Source organism: Quercus robur, chromosome 7 (assembly GCF_932294415.1).
Source record: "Quercus robur chromosome 7, dhQueRobu3.1, whole genome shotgun sequence".
Classification (NCBI taxonomy): domain Eukaryota; kingdom Viridiplantae; phylum Streptophyta; class Magnoliopsida; order Fagales; family Fagaceae; genus Quercus; species Quercus robur.
The window spans coordinates 17195102-17222500 of record NC_065540.1 but is presented as its reverse complement, the minus strand read 5'-3'; the positions used below and the strand labels follow the sequence as shown (position 1 = coordinate 17222500).

The following is a 27399-nucleotide window of genomic DNA, read 5'->3' as shown; positions in this document are numbered from 1 at the left end:
TTGGAATAGGAGCTTTGAGAGTTTAGGTACATCGGGTAGATTAGGCTTGGAGGGTCTCTTGCTAACCCATGTATCCCAACTGATTGTCTAGTGGATCAATTACCGCTTGGAGAGTGGTAGAGAAGTTTTTCGCCGAGTTCTTCGGTTTCCTCTTCGATAACACATCAGCATGTTATCTTGTGTTTGCATTCTTCTTCCATACTCTTTTACCTTTCATTTTACTGTTGTGTTATAATGTTTATGGGTTAGAGTAGCTTGTTTGTTTATCCGCTCGCATTTACTCTATTCCGTACTTAGTATTAAGTTATAGTAAAATCAATAGAGCCGTTACTTTAATTTGGCACACATTTTCGAGTATTCAAGAAGTATCAATTGTGACTAATCCTTTTGAGGTATAACGCAGATGTAGCTAGCGCTTTTCTTTGGGTCGTTACATATGGTATCAGAGTCGGCTCGGTAACCTTGTGTGGGCTCAGAGACATTACCCCACAAAGTAGGCCCTAACGAGGACGTTAGAGATTTAAGTGAGAGAGATTGTGATGTCCCAATTTGATTGATTGTATGATGTGTGTGGGTGTGTGTGATGAGTCTCACATTGGGTATTTGTTGGGTAGATCTGACTTTATTAACAGTTATAAGGAGTCTCAATTGTGACTAGTTTCTTTGAGGTATAGCATAAATGTGGTTAGCGCTTTTTCTTGGGTCGTTACATATAGTGTACTATGAAAGGTTTGATTTTGAGTAGATGGGGATGGTTGTGATGCTCATTTTTGTTTGACTATACTAGATTAATGCTGATTTTTTTTATTTGGTTTTGTTTGGATTTTATTGTTGTTTGTTTTTCAAGAAAATTTTAATATATTTTTTTATAGAAAATGAGAAAGGGTTACTTTGCAGGCTACATGCTATGAAAGGGGTGAAAAAATGGAAAAAAATAGAGAAAACTAAAAATGTTTTTTGAAAGAGTGAACTATGGATGGAGAATTTAGAGGCTAGAGATAATGTCTCAAAATGTGACAAAGTGTGCATTTGGAAAGCACGATTTCCGTGCGTTCTTACATTTGGCTGAAATATAGTGGGTCTTGTGCACTCTTTATGGGACTTGCAAATATTTTTTTTAACATAAAACTTTTAAAATGTGTCTCACGGTACTGTTCACACGTTTAAAAATTATTTTATTATAGTGTTTTCAGTTTTTAACAATAAACAGTATTCATACAAACTCATAATGTAAAAAAAAAAAAAAAAAAAAAAAAGCTTTTTGGCCTGGTGGAAGGAAAAAAAAAAAGGGATATAGGCGCGGGTGTGGGACCCACAGAGAGACATATGTTACTTTCCGTCCCATGTTCATCTGTTACATAGAAGCTTCTGAAAATTTCTAGAATTAGAACTCTAGAACTAAAAACTTAGAGATATTCCCGCCAACTCCTCTTTTTCTTTTTCTTTCGTGTCCTTTTGCCTTTTGACATTTTGTAAAAGTAAACAGTTGTAGTTTTAAATTAAATCCAAAATGTCGTTTCCTTCTACAAGAAGCAAATGCCAAAATGGTAATTCCGTCTTTTCGCAATTTCAGTTATTATAGCATATATAATGCAGTCCTAAACGCATAAACTCATTTCGTTTCACTTCTCTAAATCAAAATCAAAGCAGCGTTGTTTGGTTTGTGATTCCTTACTGAGTGGGGCAAGCGTAGCGAGTTTTTGAGTCCGAAGTTAGCTCCCGAGATCCAATGGAAAGAGAAGCTGGTGGTGGTGGGTACAGAGGAAGAGGAAGAGGAAGAGGAAGAGGTAGAGGCGGAGGAGATAGAGGTGGAAGAGGTGGTGCTAGGGGAAGTGCTGCTGGAGAAGGAGCTGGTAGAAGAGGAGGGAGGGGTCCTCCTTGGCATGGTGCAACTCAGGTGTGGTCGGAACAACAACAATCACCACGACCAAGACAACCACAGCCACATGTGGGTGTTGGTGGTGGTGGCCCTCCGGGGAGTCAATGGGTGGGTCCCACGTCTGAGGGGTCGAGCTGGGCCAGCAAGGTTGGTGGTACTAGTGGTAGTGGTAGTGCTAGTAGTGGAGGAAGAGTAGCAGTGAGAGGCCAGGGTGATAATAAGTGGGTGGAAGTGGGACGCGCTGCCCCATCTATTCCTTCTCAGCCTCAGCCTCCTCCTCCTGCTCCTGTCGCTGGTATTAGATTGATCTTTTCTCTTTTCTGCCTTTCTTTCTTATCTTCTGTTTGTTTGTTTGTTTTTTCGCGCGCTAATAAAATTGGGACAACCATCTTGGAAAATTATGGTGCTAAAGTTGTTTCTCTGTAACAAGAATTTTTTTGTCTAGAATCAAATTCTATTAGGAGGCGATGCCGTTGAAGATAAGCAAAGTATATAATATAGTAATGGGGGTTTCACAGTATGAGAGTGATGATAGCAATAATACAAAGTTTACTTGGAGCATTTCCAACGATATAAGATAAGAGTGATGATAGCAATAATACAAAGTTTATCAGGAGTATTTTAGATATTATATAAGGGAATATTTTAATAATTATAAGTTTTCATTTGAGTTTAATTAAGAAAACAACAATATAGCATATTTGTTTTTTTTCAAAATATTAAGGGGGAAATTACTAGTTTTTAAAGTTTAAGGATGAATTGTGAACCACCCCAAACATTAAAAGATGAAAAGTGTTTTAATCCTAAGTTTTTATTTTTATTTTTACTCTTTGTTTCTTGTTTTTGTGTGTGTATGTGTAAAACTATGTGTTTTTACTTAAAATGGTTTATAAAGAAAAAAAAAATACAAAATATAAAAATTCAACCTAAGAAAATTGTATGTGAAATAGTGAATTTTAGCTCAACAAAAATTGACTAATAACAAAAAATTCTAAAAACACAAAAAATGACATAATATTTTCATAATACCTTTATAATTTTGTTATATTTTACTTTGACTTGTAAAGAATTGATACCTAGTAATTGTGAAAATATTGTGACGACAATAAAATGTCTTAACATTTTTACAAAAGAAATGCTATATCCACTACATTTTTATTACAAATCATAAGTAGTAGGCTATTACGGGTTGTTATTGATGAGCAAAAAAGTAAATTCATTGGTAAGTTTAAATTAGAATAATAATTTACCACCTAAGATTTGTTATGTAAATATTGTGAAAAATGTTGTGGATATAACATTTTTTTTTTTACAATACCTTTATTTTTAGTTGTGATTAGTTCCAGTATGATATTTTATTATTTTATTTTAACATATAAAAAATTAACATCTCAACAATTGTGAAAATATTGTGGCAATTTGTTGTGTTAATATATTATTATTATTATATAAACAAGTTCAACAGATGATATTACCGCAAAAAAAAAAAAAAAAAAAAAAAGGGAGAAGAAGAAGGCAAGTGTATTAGTGGGAATTGAACAGCTCTTAAACCAAAACACTCTATCACTATCACCACATATGAATATTTAAAAGAGAAAAAAATGAAATGAGCCAGAAAAGTGGTATGAATGGTAATATGTTTTAAAAAAATAATTAAAAAAAAAAAAGAAAAGAAAAGAAAGAAGGCTAGCTCTTGTGAAACGGTGAGTTTATGCTCACCAAAGGCCAAAAATACTATAGAAATGTCTCTGCTCTATATCAAGTTTTGTTTTTGTTAAATTGTGACTTTTTGCTTTTTAAAACAAAGCACACAATTTTGGCTTAGAAAATAGACAAAAGCTTGACTTAACTAAACCAAAGCACTGTAGATATAGGCATTGACACTTTTTATATAGACTAGTTAGGGTGGCTCATGCAAGGTATGTGCTACCTCTTGAGTGAGAAAATTAAGATAGTATTTTTATTTGAAGAAGTATAAAATTATATACATAAAAATGTATGTCATGTAAAGTTAATCTCATTCATATAAGAATTTTGATCATACATAAAGTTAGGGTAACTATTTAATATATAAATATCTATTTTACTATAATAATTTCTTAGTACTTATTTGCTAAAGGTACCATCCACACACTAAAAACTTTTAAGAATGATAATGAATATCATTACTTTCCAATAAAAAGAAACTGAGTTTTGCTATGACATTGTCACTATATTTATATTTTCATAATGAATGATGTCATATATATGCTACAATTGAAACTTTTCATCAAATACCTTCAACCAAACACAATGAAATTTTTTTCATTCATACTTTCTTCTTAATCATTCTATACAAGTCTAGGTGCAATATTTAGCTTACTTAATTTTTAATGAACATTCATTTAGGCAAGAAAAAAAAAAATTGATAACAAAAGACACGTGTCATCGAATCACCTTTTATCACCATTTCAACTTTCTAAGCATTAGTACCAACTAAAACTCAAAATACATGAAGAACATTTTTGGAATGTTAAAATTTAGTGGAAATGTTTTAGACATTACACGATATAATGTGAGTGTTTGGATCCACGTTTTGAGTTGCGTTTTACGTTTGTGTTTTCCCTTTTTTTTTTTTTTTTTTTTGATTCATGTGCAACAGTTTTTAGGAGACAGTGCACTGTTCATCAGAAAAAAAAAATTAAAAATAGGTCCCATAGCATTATTTACACATTTAAAAATTATTTTGCTACAATGTTTTCAGTTTTAACAAAAATAAGTTGTATCCAAACGGTTTAACTAAGAGAATAACAATATGACATATTTGTTATTTTCCAAAATATTAAGGGGAAAATTACTTGATTTTAAAGTTTAAGGAGAAATTGTGAACTACAATAAACATAAAAGATGAAAAGTGTTTTTATCCTAAGTTTTTTTTTTTTGGGTTGTGTGTGTGTTTTTACTTAAGCTGGTGCATAAAAATAAAAATACAATAAAAAATAAAATAAAAGTCAACCAAAGAAAAATGTATGTGAAATAGTGAATTTCGGCTCAACAAAGTTGACCAAACCAAAAAAATATTTAGAAACACAACATAATGGTACAATATTTTCATAACATCTTTATAATTTTGTTATATTTTATTTTGTCTTGTGAAGCATTGACACTTTAGTAGTTGTGATAATATTATAACAACAACAAAATATCTTAATATTTTCGCAAGAGGAATGCTATATTTCCAACGTTTTTACAACTTATCATAAGTAGTAGGTTATTACGGGTTGTTATTAGTGAACAAAAAAAGTAATTTAATTGGTAAGTTTAAATTATAACTAATAAAAATTTACCACATATGATTTGTTATGAAAGTATTATGAAAAATGTTGTAGTCGTCACACTTTTTTCTTCTTCATAATACCTTCATTTTTAGTTGTAGTTGGTTTTAGTATGATATTTTTTTATTTTATTTTAGTCTATAAGGAATTAACACCTCAAAAATTGTAAAAATATTGTGGCAATTTGTTGTATTAATTTTTTTTTTTTTTTTTAAGGTAACAGCTCATATGTACATTAAAAAATAAATAAAAACCTTGTTCAATTGGTGATATTAGCCCCCCCCCCCCCCCCCCCCAACAACAAAAAAAAAAAAAAAAAGCCAATGAAACAGTAAGAATTGAATAAACCAAACTTACGGCAACCATGCATGTCCCTGTAGCTTTACGTATGGACTCTTTTTATATATAGACATACCGTCATTTGCAGCGCTATGTGTACCTTTGTTAATAATGTCTGTGTTTGTTTTTCTGGGGCGGCTTACGCTTAATTTGCTCTAGTGTGTGATCAATTTTGGAGAGAGCTGTTTCTTTTAATGTTATTGCTCTCTCTCTCTCTTAGACAGGTTTTGATGTGTTGAGCTTAAGCACAGCCCCCCCTTCAAAAACAAAGAAAATTGTACAATCTTCTTCTGTATTTGAAAATTTTCATCCTATGGTCAATTTCTTGATCTCATGTACCAACAGAAATGTTTTCTATTGCATAAAACAGAGCAATTTGAATTCAATATTCTTAGCAGCCACAGTGATTAACAACATTTTCCCCCTTCCACAGATCCTGTTGTTGAAAAATTGAAATTAAAAGAAATTTCAGAAGATTCAGATAAGATTATCCCTGTAAAACGACCTGACAAAGGAGGCAAGCTTGCTATACGGACTGTTGGACTTCGTGCCAATCATTTTCCTGTCAAATTCAACCCAAATACTATTATAAAGCACTATGTTGTTGATGTCCAACCGGCGGTGCCCCCCAAGAATGGTCGACCTGTGAGAATATCAAAATCTGTTCTTTCAGTAATTAGAAACAAATTATCTTCTGATGATCCTGAACAATTTCCCTTGTCAAAGACTGTATATGATGGTGAGAAGAACATATTCAGTGTCGTACCATTGCCCACTGGAAAAATTGATGTGGAAGTCCATGCGGGAGAAGACATGAAGGGTGGTTCATATGTAGTTACCATAAATCTTGTGAATGAGATCAAGTTTGGCAAGTTGAAGGATTACTTAAATGAACAGCTCTTGTCAATGCCCCGAGATGTATTACAAGGAATGGATCTTGTAATGAGGGAGAATCCATCTAGGTACATGATCCCTTTTGGGCGGAGTTTTTTCCCTAGAGAGCCTAGGGAAGGAGATGATCTGGGGTGGGGCATCACAGCATCTAGAGGATTTCAACAGAGCCTAAAGCCCACGTCCCAGGGTCTAGCACTGTGTGTGAACTACTCAGTTCTGGCATTTTGGAAGAAAATGTCAGTTCTAGATTTCCTCTGGGAGCATATTCCAAACTTTGATATAGATCATTTCCAAAAGTTTAGGAGAGATGTAGAGGAAGCATTGGGGGGACTGAAAGTTACCGTGACGCATTGGAAAAACAAACAGAAATACATAATTCGGGGGTTAACGAGGGAGAATACACATGAATATTCATTCATTCAGGAAGGCCCAGATTGCCAGAATCCACCTAGGCAAGTTAGAATTGTTGACTATTTCAAGGAGAAATATGACAAGGATATTATGTACAAGAATATTCCCTGCTTGGATTTAGGAAAAGCCAATAAAGAAAATGCTGTACCAATGGAGTTCTGTGTCTTAGTTGAAGGACAAAGGTATCCAAAGGAGCATTTGAATAGAGATGCGGGTATCATATTGAAGAACTTGTCACTAGTGCCACCAAGGGTTAGGGAGAGAGAGATATGCAGCGTGGTACTCTCAGAAAATGGACCTTGTGGGTATGTTCATTCAAACTTCATTCTTTTTATTTTGATAGCATGTAATTAGCATGGAACTTCTATTGTTGCTTTATATGTTGATGCATTGAAACAACAAATTAGGATGCATGTGTGACATCAGTAATAGTAGGTGGTTGTTTCACTATGATTGCACTTGAAAATAATGCTAAAATGATATAAATTTAAAATTTTGCACATTTTTCATCTGGAGAATGGAGAAAATTGTTAGTAGCCTACTATTTGCCATAGTTTAGCCATGAAAAGGGCTAAAACTTCACAGATTGTGCACTTGGCTTTCATGTTGTAATTGTGAGTTTAATAATTATTAGCTTTTTATACTAGTAAGTGCTGTTTCAAATGGCACTTCCACGTCTCACAATGTGAGTAAAGGATGAGGTCCCGAGTCAAAGCCCGCCACATACATCATGCATGCATAACTTACTGATAAAAAAAATTAATATTGTATTTTTTACTATGAACTCTTGCTGGCCACCTTCAATTATTACTAAGCAGTGACTTGAGCATCATTATTATTTTCTTTTTGACATTGATTCGGTCACTATACCAACTATGATAGGCATGTATGATGATTGAAGTGTGAGTAATGTAGAGCTAAATGGATTATTTACAATTAAGTAACCTGCTATTACTGGACTAATAAATGTGGGACAGATAAACCTTGTATCTCCTATATCATGCTGATCTTCTGATAGATGAAATAGAAAAGCTTGAGACATTTGGCCGACTACAAAGTTTATAAAAAATTGTTTTATATATTCTGTTTCTTAAGATTTTAAGATTCAAGATTCATTAGTTGACATGGATTTCCTTACATTAATTGATTGCATCGAATCACTTGATGCGGTTTGAATAATGCTGTGGTGATTTTATTAAATATTATTTCATTTGTTATGTTCTATTGGCAGTGGAGGAATGGCTCAAAATTTTGGAATGGAAGTAAACACAAGCATGACAAGAGTTAGAGGACGTGTTCTTGGGCCACCTGAGTTGAAGCTAGGTTCTCAGAATGGCAAAGTGATAAAGATAACAGTTGACAAAGAGAAATGCCAGTGGAATCTTGTTGGAAAATCGGTTGTGGAAGGCAAAAGAATTGACCGGTGGGGTGTCATTGACTTCAGCTCTAATGATTATAAATCGAGGTTGAATCCTAATTTTTTCATTCCAAAGCTTATCGATCGATGCATAAATCTGGGGATCCACATGGAGGAGCCTCTCATATATAAGTGCACTTCAATGAATAAACTCTCAAGGGTTGATGTGTTGCTTGAACTACTTGAAAGTGTTAATGAAGAGGCTTCTAAGAAAGGCAAAGGACATTTACAAATTCTACTTTGTGTGATGTCTAGGAGGGATCCTGGTTACAAATATTTGAAGTGGATCTCTGAGACCAAGGTTGGTATAGTGACGCAGTGTTGTTTGTCCACCTGCAGAGCGAATGACCAGTATTTTGCAAATCTTGCTACCAAGATGAATGCCAAGCTTGGAGGCAGCAATGTAGAGCTTAATGACCCTCTCCCCCATTTTGGAGGCGAAGGCCATGTAATGTTCGTGGGGGCTGATGTTAATCATCCTGGTGCTAGGAATCTTACCTGTCCATCCATTGCAGCTGTTGTTGCTACCATGAACTGGCCTGCCGCAAATCGCTATGCAGCACGTGTCTGCCCACAACCCCATCGGAAGGAGAGGATTCTGGATTTTGGAAATATGTGTTTGGAGCTTGTTCAATTGTATGCTCAGCGAAATAATAATGTCTTGCCAGACCATATTGTGGTCTTTCGTGATGGAGTAAGTGAGGGCCAATTTGAAATGGTTCTCAATGAGGAGTTGCTAGATCTGAAGATGTCACTGCAAAAAATCAAGTACTCCCCAGTCATCACACTTATCGTAGCCCAAAAGCGACACCAGACTCGTCTATTTCTGGAGAACAAGAGCGATGGGGGTCCCACTGGCAATGTTTCTCCTGGATCAGTTGTGGACACGACAATTGTTCACCCATTTGAGTTTGATTTCTATCTTTGTAGTCACTATGGAAGCCTTGGGACAAGCAAGCCCACACACTACTATGTCCTCTGGGACGAGCATGGATTTACTTCTGATGAATTGCAGAAGCTCATATACCACATGTGCTTCACCTTTGCTCGGTGCACTAAACCTGTATCACTGGTCCCACCGGTGTACTATGCCGACCTTGCTGCCTATAGAGGGCGTCTATACTACGAGGCAGTGGTGGAAGGGCAATCTCCAGCTTCCGCAACATCCTCTTCTTCATCATCAACATCATCATCGCTGTTTTCAGCAGCATCACTTGATCCAAATTTATTCAAGTTGCACGCAGACCTGGAAAATATAATGTTTTTTGTCTAAACTGCTGTATCATGGCCCCATGTTCTCCTTCTCTTTTCATAAAGCGGGTGAGGAGATAGACAGCTACTGTCTTGACAATGGCCGACGCCCTTCTTTCCTATGTGAACTAGTAAAGGTGTTTATGCGTGAATCTAATGGGTTATTAGTTGCTTTTTTTTACTTCTAGTTGAAGGCAATGGAAATTGAACCCAGCAAATGGATACAATTCTCAGTCTGTCATGCCTTCCGTTTCCTCTAAAGACAGATGGTTTGTTTGGATGATTTATTGTAATAATTTGGTTATGTTCGAGTCTTAATATGTCATCTCTGTGTATTTTATTAGTTGTCATGATTTGTGCAGTGGAACCTCACTCATCTGTATGAATAGACAGGGATTGAATTTTTGAGGTTTTCATACTTGGTTTTTAAATGTGTTTGGGTTTTTGGAGTCAGTGTGGTCTTCTTTAACGTGTTTGTTTTTTTTCTTCTTTTACGCGTTATGTGACGTGAAAGAACGCATTGCAATGATTTGACGTGTACATGAATAAAATTTTGATGTTTGGCATCATATATATATATATATATATATATATATTATTTATAGGATTTCTCCGGTTTAAACTTCTAATTTTTCTACTTTTAAATTCATTCCTACTTGGACTCTTATAAATATTTAAAACTTAAATACTCGTAAATTTTAGCTAAATAAAAATTTAGTTCCACGTTTTATAGATTTGGTCCTAAATTTTCGATTTAAAAAAAAAAAAAAAAATCCGGTGCTAAATCTGTATGTTTATTTCTTTTAAACTGTCAATCCTTTACCCTCGTCCCATTTTTCGTGCAAATTAAAAATAAATAAAAAACAAAAAAAAATTCAAAGCCGGCGGAATGCTAGAGCAAGAAATGCGGTCGCCTAAGACCCCAAGTAAAAAAAAGGCCTCCAAATTTTAACCAATAGGTTTATTTATAATTGTAGGGTCACGTTCCGCAACGAACCGCAGTAGTGTTGGGTTCGCACATGAATGGGCCCATACAATATCATTTGTAGAGAGTGGGTACGAAAAGCTAGGCCTTGGTTACCCAGCGGTGGGTTTTTGTGGTGTTCATATGTGATTAAAGTGCCTTCACCCTTGGAGTCTTTCTCCTGGAGGTGGACTAAAAGCCCTTCCTTTTTGGCCAGTCCTCCCAGCCCCCTTCTCTAGATTACTTATTTTTTCTTTTATACTCGCCTGCATTCACTTTCCTTCGTCCACGTGTAGGGTCAACCTTTCCAACACTGATACTTGTCCCATCAGTTCAAGACAAAAGTCGTAGGGAGTGGTTGATAAAGCTAAAACATACGGCTCTGTTAGGTGCAGAGCTAGGTATGGGGAAGGTAGTAAGGGCAGCCTTTCCTGGATATTTTAGATTTTCTTTCGAGTTTGTCCCTATACCGTTTTTGCCCTTATTCTTGGTGGAGCTTTGGGTCAGCCGAGGACTGTACTGTCCTCGGCTGCTTCTCCGGGCCAATTTGTGCTTCACGTTATTGAGTTCGGATTGTAACCCTCTTCGGCATGGGCCTTAGGGCTCCCCATGAATAAATGGGCTCGGCCCATAAATCGTTGGGCCCCACAATAGCCCCTCAAAACCCTGCTGTCCGACTTCCTGGTTGGAGAGGGGGGTTTTGATAATACCGAGCCTTTATTATAGCTCATTTAATTCAGCCCTTGACTGACGCTGGCGACTCTTCACCTGCCCAGGGAATGTACTGGTCTACAAGATATTCCCCTTGATTTGCGCACGATGCGTTTATGCCGTTTGGTTATCTGAAGCGCGCCTTTAATATCTTCCCTTTACGAGACCTCCCAAGTTCAACGGTTTTTGATGACGTGGGGGAATGAAACGGACGTATTCATGTTTGCAGATTTCCTTGGAGATTTGAACTCATTAAGTACTCTTTTCTTTGTCCCCTATATAAAGAGAAAAAACAAGAATTGTTTCTCCTACAGATGTATTCCTTTAATCCCACCAAAATTTGAAACCCTTAGATTCCTTCCGGAGTTTACTCTTATTCTCCGGTCATACCTTAACCTGAAACACACTCACCGTAGTAATAAGCAATGAAAAAACTATTCCCCTCCCAGAAACACCATGTTCTAACGAAGCTCGAAATGGCTCGATCAGGGCAAGGATGGCGGAGACTCAAGATTTGTCTCGTCTTTCTTTCAGCCAAAATCCGAAACAGGGACTCGTCACGTCACATTTTTGGCGTGACTGAGCCGAGGACACACATTATCAGTACTACCCGCTCTCTCATGAGCATATCTAATACGGCGCCAGTGTGTTAGGAGTCAGGACTGGGGCAGGGACTAAGTGCCCCTGCTTCTTCCTCTCTTCGTTCACTGGCGCCTCCTTCCGCCTCTCTTTCTTCCTTCTCATCTTTTCCCTCTTCTTCTCCTCCTTCTTTTACTCATGTCCTCCATCTTCTTCATTCATCTCCTCCATCTTCCTCATTCATCTCCTCCATCTTCCTCATTCATCTCCTCCATCCTCTTCTTCCTTGTCCTTCATTTTCTTCTTCCTTCTCCTTCAACTTTTTCTAAAGAAAGTTCTTCTCTCAATATGAGCAATACTGAGGCAGAGATTGGAGAGACTTTGAAGACGAGTTTAAAAGACACCTGACTGTTTACTTATCTGTATTGCGAATATTATTGTTGCTTCGGCAGTTTACCTTTTGTATAGGCTTGTTTAAGCCCCTCTTTGTACGTTGTAATAATTTTTCATATTAATAAAAATTGTTGTTATTTTACTTCGCATGTTCTGTTTCTATGTTTTTACAAGTTTACAAGCGCTGCTCGGCACAATAATATAGCATTTGAATCAATGACAACTAAGGCCGAAATACTTGCTAATAAAAAGATGTCACCATAACTTTAATAGCATTATTTGACACAGCAACGCCTATCTGTGAATAACGATACTTACCCAAAACAATGCCGACATTAGAACTGGATGCTCTATGTGGTGTAGGAAGTAATCATCCGAAGACATATTTCCCGCAAGAATGAACAACTCCCGTAGGCTACCAAATAGTGGGGCGTCTCGCCATCATCCTAACACTTTTATCGGCCTCAACATTTTAAAGTATTTGAGCCGAGGGCTTTCCCCATTTGAGTAGTGGGCGTCCCAATAGGTTTGAGTCTGAGGACTTCACAACGCCTTGGTTCTGTCCAAAACCTAGTTTTGTCACCCAGGTAGTTGGTTTCCCCATAAGCTTGAGTCTGAAGGCTGTAGTTCAGTTTCTCCATTTCCTCAGGTATTTCGCGAGGTGCCGAGCAAGAGGTTGTCCTCGGCAACGGCTATTCCTCGGCGTGGGCCATTGTCCCTGGGCCCCCATGCAGAACGGGCCTAGGCCGCGAATTCACTAGGCCCACAACTTAAAGGGTATTTATGTAGTTTTTGGTCACGCAGTACTTTTTGGCGTCCCAATGTTCGAGGTGCACCTTCCCGAGACTCCTTTAATCCCATGGTTGCAGGTGGCGTTGGAGATTGAGCCAGAGCCATCTTGTCTGTAGCGTTCCTTGGGACGCTGCGTGAATTAAATGCCACCACCTTATCTCTTTAAATAAATAGGAGAGAAAGTTGCTTCACCTACGCACCAATTCTTCAGTTTCCTCCCAAATCACAACTCCCATATCCAGTGCTATCTCCCTTTAGCATAACATGTTTGAGGCGAGGGCTGGGGAGAAGAAACTCTCTCCACCTCAGAGGCGCCGTGTCCTCCTAAGACTCAGCATAATGAGGTACGGGCAAAGGAAGCATAAATTCAAGAGAATACTCCGCTTCGACAGAGGGGAAAGGGTGTTTCTCCCTCTTCTAGTCAAAATCCGAAGCAGGTTCTGTTCATGCCAGAATTTTGGTGTGTCAGAAGAAAGATTCTCCGCCATCATCGCCTCTGCCCTGTCGCAGGCAAATTTTTGGTGAAGGCTTTTCAACTTCCGGCTCCCTGCACCTTTCCTTCAGCGGTGTGAGGCTCAAGTTGGGTTTCTTTTGCTGCCTAAGTTATGGGCATGTAAAAGCATTGAGGAAGAACAAGGTCTTGGAGCAGTAGCCAACCTCTCCTCTGATCCACTTCCTCGGCTTTACCTTATTCTCTTGTATCTTTCTTTCTTTTTGGTTATGTAGTGAGCTCTGACATAAGCTGATTCCAGCTTTTCATTGTACGCTGTACTGTTTCCTTGTTTTAGTAAAAATGGAAATTTATTTACTTGTTTTGAATATTATTCTTTTGGCAACACCACTTTGTGAATGGGTGTGCTCCATGTGTTTGTTTCTCCTCGGCGATATTTAAAGCAAGAAACCTTGAAACACAATTCAACTAATTCTAATTTGCCGACACTACCAGGCATAATAATAATAATTCATAGTAAGTTGAACTTAGGGAACTAACCGAGATAATGGTTGAACGTTCTGTAATAAGTGCGAGAATACTGTTTGAGAACGACAAATTCTAAATAATTCATCCGAGGTGGTGACCGAGCATTGAATGACTTCGCTTATGCTTTTGGAAACATGTTGCTCCATTCCGTACTGGTCCCTTTGGTGTCGAGGACCCGAGGGCAAACTAGAGAATCAATGTAGTTCAGGAATTAACCCCGTTGTTAATGGAGGGTTTTCCTCGGGGAGGTTCTAAGGTCTACGTAACATAGTTTTTCCTTTGTAAGTAGTTGGTTTCCCCAGAGGCTTGGGTCCGAGGACCATACAAGGCCTTGGTTCTGTCCAAAACTTGTATTCTCTTTGTAAGTAGTTGGTTTCCCCAGAGGCTTGGGTCTGAGGACCATACGAGGCCTTGGTTCTGTCCAAAACTTGTATTCTCTTTGTAAGTAGTTGGTTTCCCCAGAGGCTTGGGTCCGAGGACCATACAAGGCCTTGGTTCTGTCCAAAACTTGTATTCTCTTTGTAAGTAGTTGGTTTCCCCAGAGGCTTGGGTCCGAGGACCATACAAGGCCTTAGTTCTGTCCAAAACTTGTATTCTCTTTTTAAGTAGTTGGTTTCCTCAGAGGCTTGGGTTTGAGGACCATACAAGGCCTTGGTTCTGTCCAAAACTTGTATTCTCTTTGTAAGTAGTTGGTTTCCCCAGAGGCTTGGGTCCGAGGACCATACAAGGCCTTGGTTCTGTCCAAAACTTGTATTCTCTTTTTAAGTAGTTGGTTTCCCCAGAGGCTTGGGTCCGAGGACCATACAAGGCCTTGATTCTGTCCAAAACTTGTATTCTCTTTGTAAGTAGTTGGTTTCCCCAGAGGCTTGGGTCCGAGGACCATACAAGGCCTTGGTTCTGTCCAAAACTTGTATTCTCTTTGTAAGTAGTTGGTTTCCCCAGAGGCTTGGGTCCGAGGACCATACAATGCCTTGGTTCTGTCCAAAACTTGTATTCTCTTTATTTTTTATTTTCCGAAGGTTATCTCCTCGAACAAGGTGGGGGAAGCTAGCTTGATGTTTGAAGCCCCTAGACTTGTCCATGCCATTGACACTGAGAGGCATAGCCCCTAGTGGGAACTTATGTTGGAATAACAACAATGTGTCGCCGATCATAAAGGCATCGTCATAGACCTCCGCTCGACAAAAGCTTAACTCCACCGCCGCCTAAGCCAACGCACAAGCCATCCCCACAGACGGCGCCAATTGTATGGGCCCATTCATGTGCGAACCCAACACTACTGCGGTTCGTTGCGGAATGTGACCCTACAATAATCAATAAATAAAATAATGTTTTTTTACCAAATGAAAAACAAATAAAAAAAAGAGAAAAATGCAATGTCTATAATATTTTTCACAACACTTTTACAACTAATGTTAAGTAGTAGGTTGTTATTGATAGCAAACAAATAATTATAATGATATTTTCAGATAAAAAACAAAAAATAACTTAAAATCTAGGATTTGTTATAAAAAATATTGTGAAAGTTGCACTTCTAAAAACAAAAAAAAATAATAATAAGAGTTGAGTTAGCAAACTTTTACTAGTTCTCGTTTAAGTATACCACTAACACCGCTTTTTTACTTACCACTATCAATCTACCACATCAACAAGTATGAAAAATTTTGTCAAACTTTTTCTGTCTATAAAATTTTTTTAAAAAGAAAAAACTCTAAGTAGTTCATATTAATTAGTAATAATTTTGCATCTAATACAAGATAATCAATTTTCACGTTAGCCCCCAAATGCATCAAGCCGTCCTGAAAACAATGCAAATATAAAATAATACAGTAAAAACATAAATAAATAAATAAAAAACCAACGGAGATAAGCACATACAAATCCCAATTATGATTTTTCCTTCTTCCTTGAATTAGAGTGACTCAGTGAGTCTCATGCCAAAGCGGTCCCGGCCCACGTTAAGCTGCAGTTACGTCTTACGAGGCCTCCTAAGATATCATAGTGCACGTGGGTCAGAAGATTGTATTCCAAATTGAGCCCATTTTTCTTCCTAAGGCTCACCCAGTACTCTCTCTGCATTCTCAAATTAGGGCTTGCTTTCTAGCCTGCGATTGGTCATGGATCATATTCTACAACCCTTTAGTTGCATATCCAATAGTCCAGCCCAATGGATAGCCGAAGGGATAGATGCTATTCCAGATTTGAATTTCAAATGAAGAGATAAGGATAGCTTATGCAGGGAGTTGGAACCTGAAGTTGAAGCTTATCCTGTTAAGGTAATGCATTTGGACTCCCAACTCTAACTCAATTTCTTCTAAAGTTATTGGGGAATATGCTGAACAACAATTTGAAATTTGTGAGGATATGAAGATGGAGTTATCTTCGGATAAGTTAGTGGAGAAGATAGATTTGGAGAAATCCACATTACGTACTTGGAAACGAGTAATCCGTAACAAGAAAATTTCAAATTCTGGGGATGTTGATCTTCCCAATCTACTTTCATCCAAAAGATTGGCTGTAACCTGTGATCCTAATAACTGCACTGATTTACATCCTCATCAGAAAAAAAATAGGCCATTGAATCTTCAACTGCTTCTTCTCCTCTTCCTATTTCTAGGGGTGGCTCTCTGCCTCCCCTTCATACTCCATGAAAATTCTTAGTCTCAACTGTCTAACAGTAGAAGAAGGTCCCCAAGTTTTATTTCTTTGTGAAACGAAGCTTGATAAAGGTGGTTTGGCCTATCTGAAGAGAAAGTTGGACTTTATACAAGGAGTGGAGGTTCCTCATTATGGTTTGGGGGGTGGACATGCTCTGTTATGGCATGAGAATATTGACCTTGCTGTGCAAACCTTTCCACCTCGTCATATTGATGCCTTTCTTACTAAGGATGGTGTTCAATGGCATTTTACTGGTTTTTATGGTCACCCAGAGACAGTGTAGAGGGGTGAGTCTTGGGACATTCTTCGTCACTTACATTCGGTAGGGAATTTTCCTTGGCTGAGATTATGGGTGATTTTAACGAAATTTTACATCCTGATGAATATTGGGGGAATGGTTCACGACCTTTGTCTCAGATTGCTGAATTCCAACGTGTTGTTGATGATTGTTCTCTCTTAGACTTGGGTTTTGAAGGTCCCAAATTCACTTGGTGTAATAATAGATTCCGGGGCAATCTGGTTTATGTGAGATTAGATAGAGGGCTGTACAATCAGGAGTGGTTGGATCTTTTTCCTAACTCCAAACTCTTTCATATTCCTTTTGGTTTTTCTGATCATTTAGCTCTTTTGACTGAAATTAAAGGAGCCGTACCTCTTATTGCTAGAGGACATAAACACAAGTTTTTCCGGTTTGAAACTTTATGGACTAGGATGCCTGAATGCGAAGAGGTTATCAGAAGTAGTTGGGATACTCTTCAGTGGGGCACTCCTATGTATTGTATTTCACAGAAAATTAAAGCTGTCCGGGTTGCTTTACTTCATTGGGGAGGTGGGAATGTTAGAAGTCTATTCAAGTCTATTGCTGCCAAAAGGAAGCTCCTTTCGAGTCTTGAGAGGGATTGTCATGATAACCCCTCGGATTTCTCTAGAATTCAACTGAGGAATGCTACAAGAGCTGAACTTAATGAAACTAATCTGTCAAGAAGAGGCGTATTGGCATCAATAGGCTAAAGTATCTTGGTTACAGTCAGGTGATCGTAATACCAAGTTTTTCCATGGGGTGGCTTCTCAAAGAAGACGTGGCAATGTGATTTCTAAGCTTAAAGATATTAATGGGACTGTGGTTTCTCAACAATCTAATCTAAAAGCTGTTGCAGTCCAATACTTCTTGGATATTTTTACTCATATCACCCTTGCACCTAAAAGGAAAAATCCTGATTCTCTGTCTCATTTTCGGCCAATAAGCTTATGTAATGTAATTTTCAAGATCATTTCTAAAGTTCTGGCTAACAAAATGAAGAAAATTATGGGGACGATTATCTCTGATTGTCAGAGTGCGTTTGTGCCTGAGAGAGTTATCACAGATAATATTCTAATCTCCTTTGAAATTTTACACTACATGAAGACTAAAAGGAGGGGTAATACGTCACATATGGCCATCAAGCTTGATATGAGCAAGGTATACGACAGAATGGAATGGGATTATCTTAAAGCTCTGATGTTGCAGCTGGGGTTTCATCCCCTTTGGGTGGATCTAGTAATGGTGGGAATCACCTCAGTATCTTATTCTGTTTTAATGAATGGAGTGGCGTCTAGTTATATCTTGCCCTCTACAGGTCTTCGCCAAGGAGATCCATTATCTCCTTACCTCTTCCTCTTATGCTCTAAGGGTTTTACTGCTTTGATTCAAAAAGCTGCTCAAGCTAACTGTTTGCATGGTGTCAGAATCTCTAGGGGTGCTCCTATGATTACTCATTTGCTATTCGCTGATGATAGACTTCTATTTTGCAATGCTTCCATTGAAGAATGTCAAATTATCAAGGAGATCCTTTATATATATGAGAAGGCCTTTGGACAAAAGGTGAACTGTGATAAAACCTCCATTTTCTTCAGCAAGAATACTTCTATGGAGAGGATGGTGGAAATTAAAGTGTTTTTAAATGCTACTTCCTCAGTTCCCTTTAAGAAATATCTTGGGCTTCCTCCTATTATTGGTAGGGGTAAGAAACAGGCTTTTGCTGATATCAAACTCAAGGTTCAATCCAAACTTAGTGGCTGGAAAGGCAAAATGCTTTCTCAAGGAGGGAGAGAAGTTCTGATCAAGTCTATCGCCAAAGCAATCCTGGTATATGCTATGAATTGCTTTATGTTACCTGCTGGATTTTGTAATGAAATCAACTCTATGATGGGGCAATTCTGGTGGGGCCAAAAGTAGGAGGAAAAGAAGTTTCATTGGCTTAGTTGGAAACAACTTTGCTTTTCTAAGAAGGATGGTGGGTTAGATTTTCGTAATCTGCGTAGTTTTAATCTGGCCTTACTTGCTAAACAGGGGTGGAGACTTCTACATTGTCAAGATTCTTTGTTTTACAAAGTGTTTAAGTCCAAATACTTCTCAGATGGTTCATTCTTGGATGCGCCAATCCCATCTCATTCTTCTTATGCTTGGAGGAGTATCGCTCAGAGTTAAACTCTTTTGATTCAAGGAAGTCGATGGAGGGTGGGGAATGGAACTAAGATCAATATATGGCAAGATAAATGGCTGCCTATGGCCTTTAATCAGAAAGTCATTTCACCTCGGATGGTTCATTCTTGGATTTGCCATTGTCAAGATTCTTTGTTTTACAAAGTGTTTTAAGTCCAAATACTTCTCAGATGGTTCATTCTTGGATGCGCCAATCCTATCTCATTCTTCTTATGCTTGGAGGAGTATCGCTCAGAGTTAAACTCTTTTGATTCAAGGAAGTCGATGGAGGGTGGGGAATGGAACTAAGATCAATATATGGCAAGATAAGTGGCTGCCTATGCCTTTAATCAGAAAGTCATTTCACCTCGGACTATTCTTCCTTCAGAAGCTAGAGTTGCAGACCTTATTGACACGTCTTCCTTTCAGCCGAGATGGAAAGGGACCTTGATTGATTCGGTTTACTATCCCTTTGAAGCTGACATCATTAAATCTATCCCCTTAAATTTCAGACTGCCTCTAGACTCGCTGATTTGGACAAAAAATAAGGCTGGAAACTTCACAGTTCGTAGTGCTTATTTTCTTAAAGGGAGTTGGAGAATGCTTCCTATGGCAACTTGGCATCTTCTTCACATTCAGGTTGTAAGCATTCTTTTTGGAATAGCATCTGGTCTTCCTTGATTCCTCCGAAGATCAAATCTTTCATTTGGAGATCATGTACTAACAGTCTTCCTCTTCGTACCAAGCTTTTTGATAAACTTATATCCAGCTCTTACTCCTGTGTGCTTTGCTCAGATGCAGCGGAATCGTGTAGTCATCTTCTCTGGGAATGTTCCTTTGCTCAAGCCGTTTGGCTTCAAGCTCCTTTTAGGAACTCTTTTGGTTTTCCCTTGCACATCCAATTTATGGATATCATGGATGCTACCTTGCATCAGTTGCACTCTCCGGAATTTGAAATTTTGTGTGTAGCGCTTTGCATGATATGGACCTGTCGAAACAAATTCATCTTTGAAAATAAAAGCCCCTGTTCAGATGGGTTATGGTCTCAAGCTTCGGTGTATGTGATGGAGTTCATGGAGGTTAATAAGACTGGATTAGCAGTACCGATAGCACTTGATAGGAAATGGTCTCCTCCTCTTTCTGATTTAGTTTTCAAACTAAACCTTGCTCTCTCACAGTCTCGGTCTAAAGCTTCAGTTGGTGTGGGTTTTCTTATTAGTAATTCAAAAAGGGAAGTGTTGGCAGCATCTTGTGAGCGTGTCAGGAAAGAGTTGCACTCTCTGTGGACAGCAGCTGTGGTCATGCGTAAGGCCCTTGTGTTTTGTCTAAACACTTGCTTTTCCAAGGTCTTTGTTTAGAGTAATTTTGCCGAGCCGGTGGACTTCATTAATTCAGATAGAATCTGCACTCTAGAGATGGCTTGGATTTTGGAGGATATTAAGCTTATATGTGAACAATTTGTTAGTATATCCTTTGTTTCTGTTCCTTTAAAATGTAACTGTGCTGCTCTAGCTTTAGCTAGTATTGCAAAAGAAAATGAGGAGGCTATTGTTTGGTTAGAAGAATGCCCCTCATTTCTCTTTCCCATTGTACAACATGATATTAATTGAATAAAGCCTACTATTGTTTCGTCTCAAAAAAAAAAAAAAAAAAAAAAAAAACAAAACAAAACAAAATCATAATGACAACTTTGTTCTAATTCGAGCAAAATTCTCTGGATACAATTTTTTTGCTCGTAACTTGTTAATTAAGTTCACAAATTATAATTGAAGTAATATCACTTTTACATAGGTTTATCACTACCATTATTTTTGTTATGCAACAATTACAAGAAGATACGTCAATAATTATGAAAAGTTATTAAAAAATTTCACCTTTCGACTTACTGTTTTAGTTTACTTGAAGTAACAATTACTAGGTATGAACTTGGATAGAACGAATAGAGAGAGCCAAAGAGGCTATCCCTGTGAGGCAGGCAGTGCGTTCCTAAGGAAAAAACAAAAATGCTCCATGGTGCATGTATATGCAATCAGCCCAAATTCTTTGGAAGGAACTGAAGGTTTTTCTTGTGGTAACCAAACAAACATGAGGAACAAGAAAGAAATACACTCACAGTTGCAACTGTTGTGGATATTACACAAAGTAATAATGGAAAAACAAGGTTAACACAAAAGACAAATAGAAAATAGATAACTTAGAGGCACAATATCGTTTTCCTTAGACAATATTTGCCCCCACACTATTGTTGCTAAGGATTATCGCAAATTTATCCCCAAGATACAACCAAGATGTTGGGTTCTACAAATAGCAATTCTGGAGAATAACCACAGGATTTTTCAAGTAAACATAAGTCTCTATTTCTACCCATATGGTTATATTTCATCAAAAAGCACGTATGGAGAGTCAAAATGTTTCATAAAACTATTCACAAAACTTGATACATCTTCAAATATTCAAAACAGTCTCCAAAAATTTTTGCAGAAAATCCTGTTTTACGACTTTCAATCGATTGAAAGTTCCTTTCGATCAATCAAGTGCTCTTTTTGATCGATCGAACAGAAATTGAATCGCGATCGATTCATCCAGAGGCTCCAAGATTATTTTCTTGCCATTTCGATCGATCGAGCCAAAGTTTCGACTAATCGAAAATGCTGAATTTCGAATTTTCACTTAGAAAATTCTAGAACTTGAATTTTCACTTTAACAACTTTATGAAATTATATTCTCCAAACTCAAACATCATTATTACAACATATCCATGTATATACCTATATATACAACAGTAACAATATCATACCATGGTTCTTAAGTTTGTATGGAAGGAGAGAGAGGAGACCCCAATCAATAATATACTGCAACTCCTCAAAAAAGTGGCATTTCATTAGAAGAACAAAAAATATGCCCACATTCTAAACATCTCTAACGTATATCTTTAAATGAATGTAAGGATAAATTTTTTTATAAAATTGATAAGTTATACATGAAGTAACGTTAGTTTTATATGAACTTACAACTTATAACATTTATGCACCAATTATAACAAATCATGTCAAATATATATAAAAGACAGTTTGTGAAAATCTTATATTGCTGGACTCATTTATACCACAATGTGTACCACAAAGCTATGCAGATCTTTGACAAAAGAGAACAGCAATTAGTAGTGATTAAGATGAATTCCTCTAATGTCCTTTGTCTAGTGAGCCATGATGGTAGGATTACCTCACCTAAACAAGACGACCTACAAGGAGATCATCCAATCACATGCCAATTATGCGTAGAGCCCATGCAATCAAACCAGAAATTCAAACTACAATAACAATTGTGTGCACCCTTTTTTATAATGCCAAATACATCGAAACCCACATTGACAACAAGGTGCCAAACATTGAATGTCCCATATTTATTTATGATGCATAAACTGTATGTTTAAATAAGAATTAATTAATAAAACTTAATATCATATGTATTCTATATCTATATTTGCTACCTCACTTTGAAGGCTTCACACATCATTATTTTATTTATTTGATTTTTAAACCAAATTTTATCACTACAAAAATGTTTCTCCTATATTTCTATTGTGTACTACAGCCCATTTCAGTCCTATTTGGTCCAATTCAGTTTCATTTGGTCCATATTGATCCTATTTGGTCCAATTTTGTCCATTCTGTCCTATCCGGTCTATTCTTTTTACATTGGTCTTATTCTGTCCACTTCGGTCTTATTCAGTCCATTTTGGTCCTATTTAGTCTATTATATCCACTTTGGTCTTATTCGGTCCATTATGTCTTATTTAGTCAACATTGGTCCTATTCAGTCCACATTGGTCCCATTATGTCCACTTTGGCCCTATTCAGTCCTTTCTGTCTGCTTTGGTTCTGTTTGGTCCACTAGGTCTTATTTAGGGCCACTTCGGTCCATTCATTTTTATTCAGTCCATTTTGGTCCTTTTTGTCTACTTTAGTTCTATTCGGTCTTATTCAAGAATTTTGGTCCACGTCGGTCCTATTCAGTATTATTCGGTCCATTTAGTGTTATTCATTCTAATTTGGTCTTATTTGGTCTACTTTGGTCCTATTAGGTTCATTAAGTTCTATTCGGTCCTTTGGAACTAGAATTTTTATTTATTGATACTATAATTATTGATTTTCATTTTTTTTTAAACATTGTAGCATTGAACAAAGTAAAGATATTTAACATTTGCTAACTATCGAGTGTATCGCACGCGTTAGCTTAGTTATTATAGTTGCTAAAATTGCATGACAGATCAAGCAATCCCCAGGTTCTATATATATGTTGCTATTTTCACGACCACAAGGTATGAGAAAACACCACCAAACTACCCTTATTGTTAAAAGAAAAACCATGAGTATTGAATTAAACATTGGAGAGACTTAATTTGATTTTTTTTTCTTCATAATTCAATGGTTGAATGAGGGAGAATTTGAATCCTAGAAGTTTCCATTATAAATATCAAGAGATGCTAATTGAACTACAAGACTCTTAGCAAGACTTAAAAATCAGTTTCACACTAGTGCCACCAAGGTCATTTGATATTCATTTGTGCATGAAAACAAGTCTTCCTAATTACAAGGAATTTTTTTTCCAATTAACCTTAAATATCAAAGAATTTCGTTAGTTGTCACATTTCAAAACTATCTCGGAAAATAGCATCTCAAGCGTTTAAAACTTGAGATCAATGTAGAGCTCGAGCTATTAATCCTTGAGTTTGGGATTTTTTCATACAGTTACGTGGAGAAATTTTCCACGTGGAACCATGTAGATTTTTTCAAGTACACTTAATTGTTGCTAGATATGTGTTTGAATTTAATGGCAGAATGTAATGTTAATTTTACCTAAGTTTTACCCTTTATAATTTAAAATGGGATTGCTTTGTTCTCTCTTTATGTGGCATCTAAAATGGGTGTCATTGGACAATGTGGGTTTTGCTTTTTGTTAGAGGAAAATTGAGTATTGAGTTAAAAGGTTATGCAGTTTTGGTTTCATTTATCTTGATTCTTCTTGTGGTATTTTTAAGATTTGGGTTTGGTTGTGGGGAATCGTCAACCCTATGATAGGTTTGGTGGTTTTTGAGTTGGTCATTTTGTGTTGAAGAATTTTGTGGCTATGAACAATGAACATTAGGACTCTCATGTGAACTTTACAATTTCTTTAGCACTAGGGACCCAATTTCTTTGTTCTTCTGATGGATTTTATTTGGTTTGTACCAATTTTTTGTTTCATTAATTGTAGCCTTGGAACCTCTACTTAAAAGCTCCATAAAACATTACATGTTGAATTTTTGTCTGAGAGGAGAAAAGTGTATTGTACCTCCATTATAAAGCTCCATTAGAGGCTTTTGTTTTATGCTCTATAATAAGAAAACGTAGAGATAGATAAATAATAAAGAGTGAAATTATGGATTATATAAAAGAAAATGCAATGATACAGTATCTAACCTCTAAAGTGTGTGGTTATCTATCTCACAATGAGTATGTACTTGCTTCCTTCCTAACACTCCAAAATAATCTAGTAAATGTGATGATGCCGAAAATATCACCAATAGGTCACACAACACTCGCGACTCAAAGTGAACCTGCACAACAAAATAACAGAAGACCTTAGAGAGCACCGGTGTGGTGCCATCCAAATACCCTCCGAAGGTCAAGTTAGAATTATTCTCACAACTCTAGAGTGCTAGAGAGGGTAAATTATGCGTACCTCCTCTTGCGAGGGTATTGGGGATTTTATAGTAGTAGATGATCGGCTATTCCTCCTTGGTGTGGAAGTCTTTTCCTTATAGAACTCTACTTGAATATTTCCGAGCGTGGTGAGCAAGGTTTTTCCTTGTAGAGGAGATATACTTTCAGTGTGCGTATCTTCTAGAATTCCCCTTGTGCTAGGATTTCCATTTTGGGATTCTAGGCATTTTAGGCAATGAGCGATAAAGACCTTAGATCAAGGGCCCTTACTGTGTCTTTCAGCGATGGGCCTTCAATGAGTGTTGGATCATCTCTATGTCGGCCCAACAATTCCAATCCGTCGGGCCCATTACCACAGGCCCGTCAGGCTTATATTTTATCCTCTTCAGTTGCCCCCTTCACCCCAAGGGTCCGTCAGTTTAGAACAAAGGAACCATGGGGTGACGACCCTAAGGTAAGGGCGTGACGGATAATTTTTTATGACGGAATGAAACCAATGAGACTTAAAGCAGGTTTTAAGGTTATAGTTACAATGGGTTGACGGATTCATACAAGTTAGGATGACGGTGCAAGCAAGGAAACCGTCGACCATACCAACTACTGACAGGCTGTAAGAAAGTCATTAATGATGATGACACGCGTCGTAATTTGATTAGGTTTTATCTCGAATCGAAGCGTCGCTTCAGCTTCCGTGCATCTTCCTTATAAATAAGGGAGACTTCCTTCTCATTTCTCCAATTTCAGCAAAAATTAACCTGTCAGAGCTCACCCGTCACACCTGTCAGAACTCATCCATCATATTTTGTCAGAGGCAGAACCGTCTAGTTGCTTCGATCGTCAGTGCTGTACTTCCTCCTTTCACTCATAAAATTGGTAAGTGTTCTTCTTTCCAAGACCAATTTTGTTTTAATTTACCTCACTATCCATACCCGTTATGAATACATAGACCCGTCAGAGTCTTAGGTTTTTGTCGTTTCGTGTAGGAAATGTCTAGTGCGTCCAGTAATCAGTCGGTTGTTCGTGACGGGCTGGATTATGAGGAAGTATATCCATCCAGTCACAAGGAACAAGATAGTCCTGGTGATGATAGGAGCCCGTCTTCCTCCTCCTCATCCTCAACATATGAGGACACAGAGGTGGTTGAACAAGAAGAGGGCTTTGATGACAGTGAGGAACAGATTGTTAGATCCGTCGTCGGTGCTGATGGGCTTAGGGAGTTCGTCATGCTACCAGAGTGGACGGTGAATTACTTTACGTCTGTTATCAAAGAAAAGTACTTCAAAACGTTTAGGGATAGCTATCAAATTCCAGACAATGTCTCCATCCGTTTACCCCATAAATCAGAGAGATGCTATTATGAAGGGGTAGAGGGTGTCGGGGTATATGAGCAAATGTTGAAGGCCGGACTCAGGTTCCCATTGAGTTCGCTTCACAGTGAGCTCCTCCGATATTTGGGACTATCCGTGAACCAGATTTCCCCTAATGCCTGGAGGGTCTTCATAGCGATGGAGATTCTGTACGGCGCAATGTCCGACGACGCCAAGAGGCTAACGGTTAGGGAGTTCCTTCATTGCTACCGTCTGGACGAAATTGATAGGTCTAGGGGAATATATAGCTTCGTCCCTAGGAGTCCGCTATAGAAGGTCATCTATGACACGCCGGACTCAAATAGGGATTGGAAGAGCCGTTACTTCTTTCTAGAGGGTGACGGTTCGATGTGTCGTCTAGGGGACACGGATTGTATGCCCGTTGACACCACTTGGGGCATATTACACCCGTCTAGTAATGACCGTCCTAAAAATTTAATTTTATTTCATTATGTATTTTTTAAACAATTTAACCATCCTTCCTCCTTTGCAGTTAGATGACGCCCATAAGTGGACATTAAGGAGTTCGCCTTCCTTGAAAAAATCTTCTCAAAGACCCAGTTGGAGGAAAGGACTTGGGCGAAGTTGGTGTCACTTAAGACCATCCATTGGTATTGTGACGAACCAGAACCAACACCAGCTGCCGTCAAGTACGAGGAACAGATTAGAAGGCGTAAGTCCGTCATCCTATTCTTGATAAGTTACGAATCTTATTTTGTTAACTAATATTCCTGTCCACTTTTCAGAAATGGACGACGCCAAGAGGAGAGCTTTGATCAAATCCAAAGCCGCAAAGAAGACTGGCGATGTTGCTACCCCTATGACGGGCCTAAGCAATCCATCCGTCAAGAGGAAAACGCAGCCCAAAGGGGATCGTCAGGCCAAGAAGGCCAAAGTGTCCTTGGAACCCGTCGTGGGACTTATGGCGGAGCCTCCAAAGACGACCACTCCAATCAAGCATGGGGTCGATAAGGGCCTCATGAAGGGGCCATCGAAGGATCAAGAGAAGCCGCCCGTCCTTCTTCGGGAGGATTCTAAGCATGCCTTAGAACAGATTTCCTCCATTATGTCGGCGGAGGATTATGAAGACCTAGGCAACCATTCGACGGAAGCCATGGGTGAGACGGGCCTTTTTGCTATTACACAGGTAAGACAGCCTGTCTACTTTACCAATGCTAATTACTTTTCTTTTTTGTCCACTTTGTTTCATAACTACCATTATTGTTATTATTTTTTAGGCAATGGTCATGATGAAGGGGTTGATGGGACGGTGCTTCAGCCATGA

General features: G+C 37.9%; 1 protein-coding gene across 2 annotated transcripts in view; it reads left to right on the top strand.

Moving 5' to 3' along the window:
• The first annotated feature begins 1621 nt into the window (after positions 1-1621).
• Positions 1622-27399, top strand: part of LOC126692543 (protein argonaute 2-like) — a 72844-nt gene continuing 47066 nt past the window's right edge. The window contains exons 1-3 of one of the 2 annotated variants that reach the window (XM_050388170.1): positions 1622-2174; positions 5966-7142; positions 8069-9315. In XM_050388170.1, coding sequence (XP_050244127.1) covers positions 1730-2174; positions 5966-7142; positions 8069-9315 — 2869 coding nt within the window. In that variant the 5' untranslated portion in view covers positions 1622-1729. Of the gene's footprint in view, positions 2175-5965; positions 7143-8068; positions 9849-27399 lie in introns of those variants that run through there. The other variant, XM_050388169.1, reaches the window with a different exon arrangement.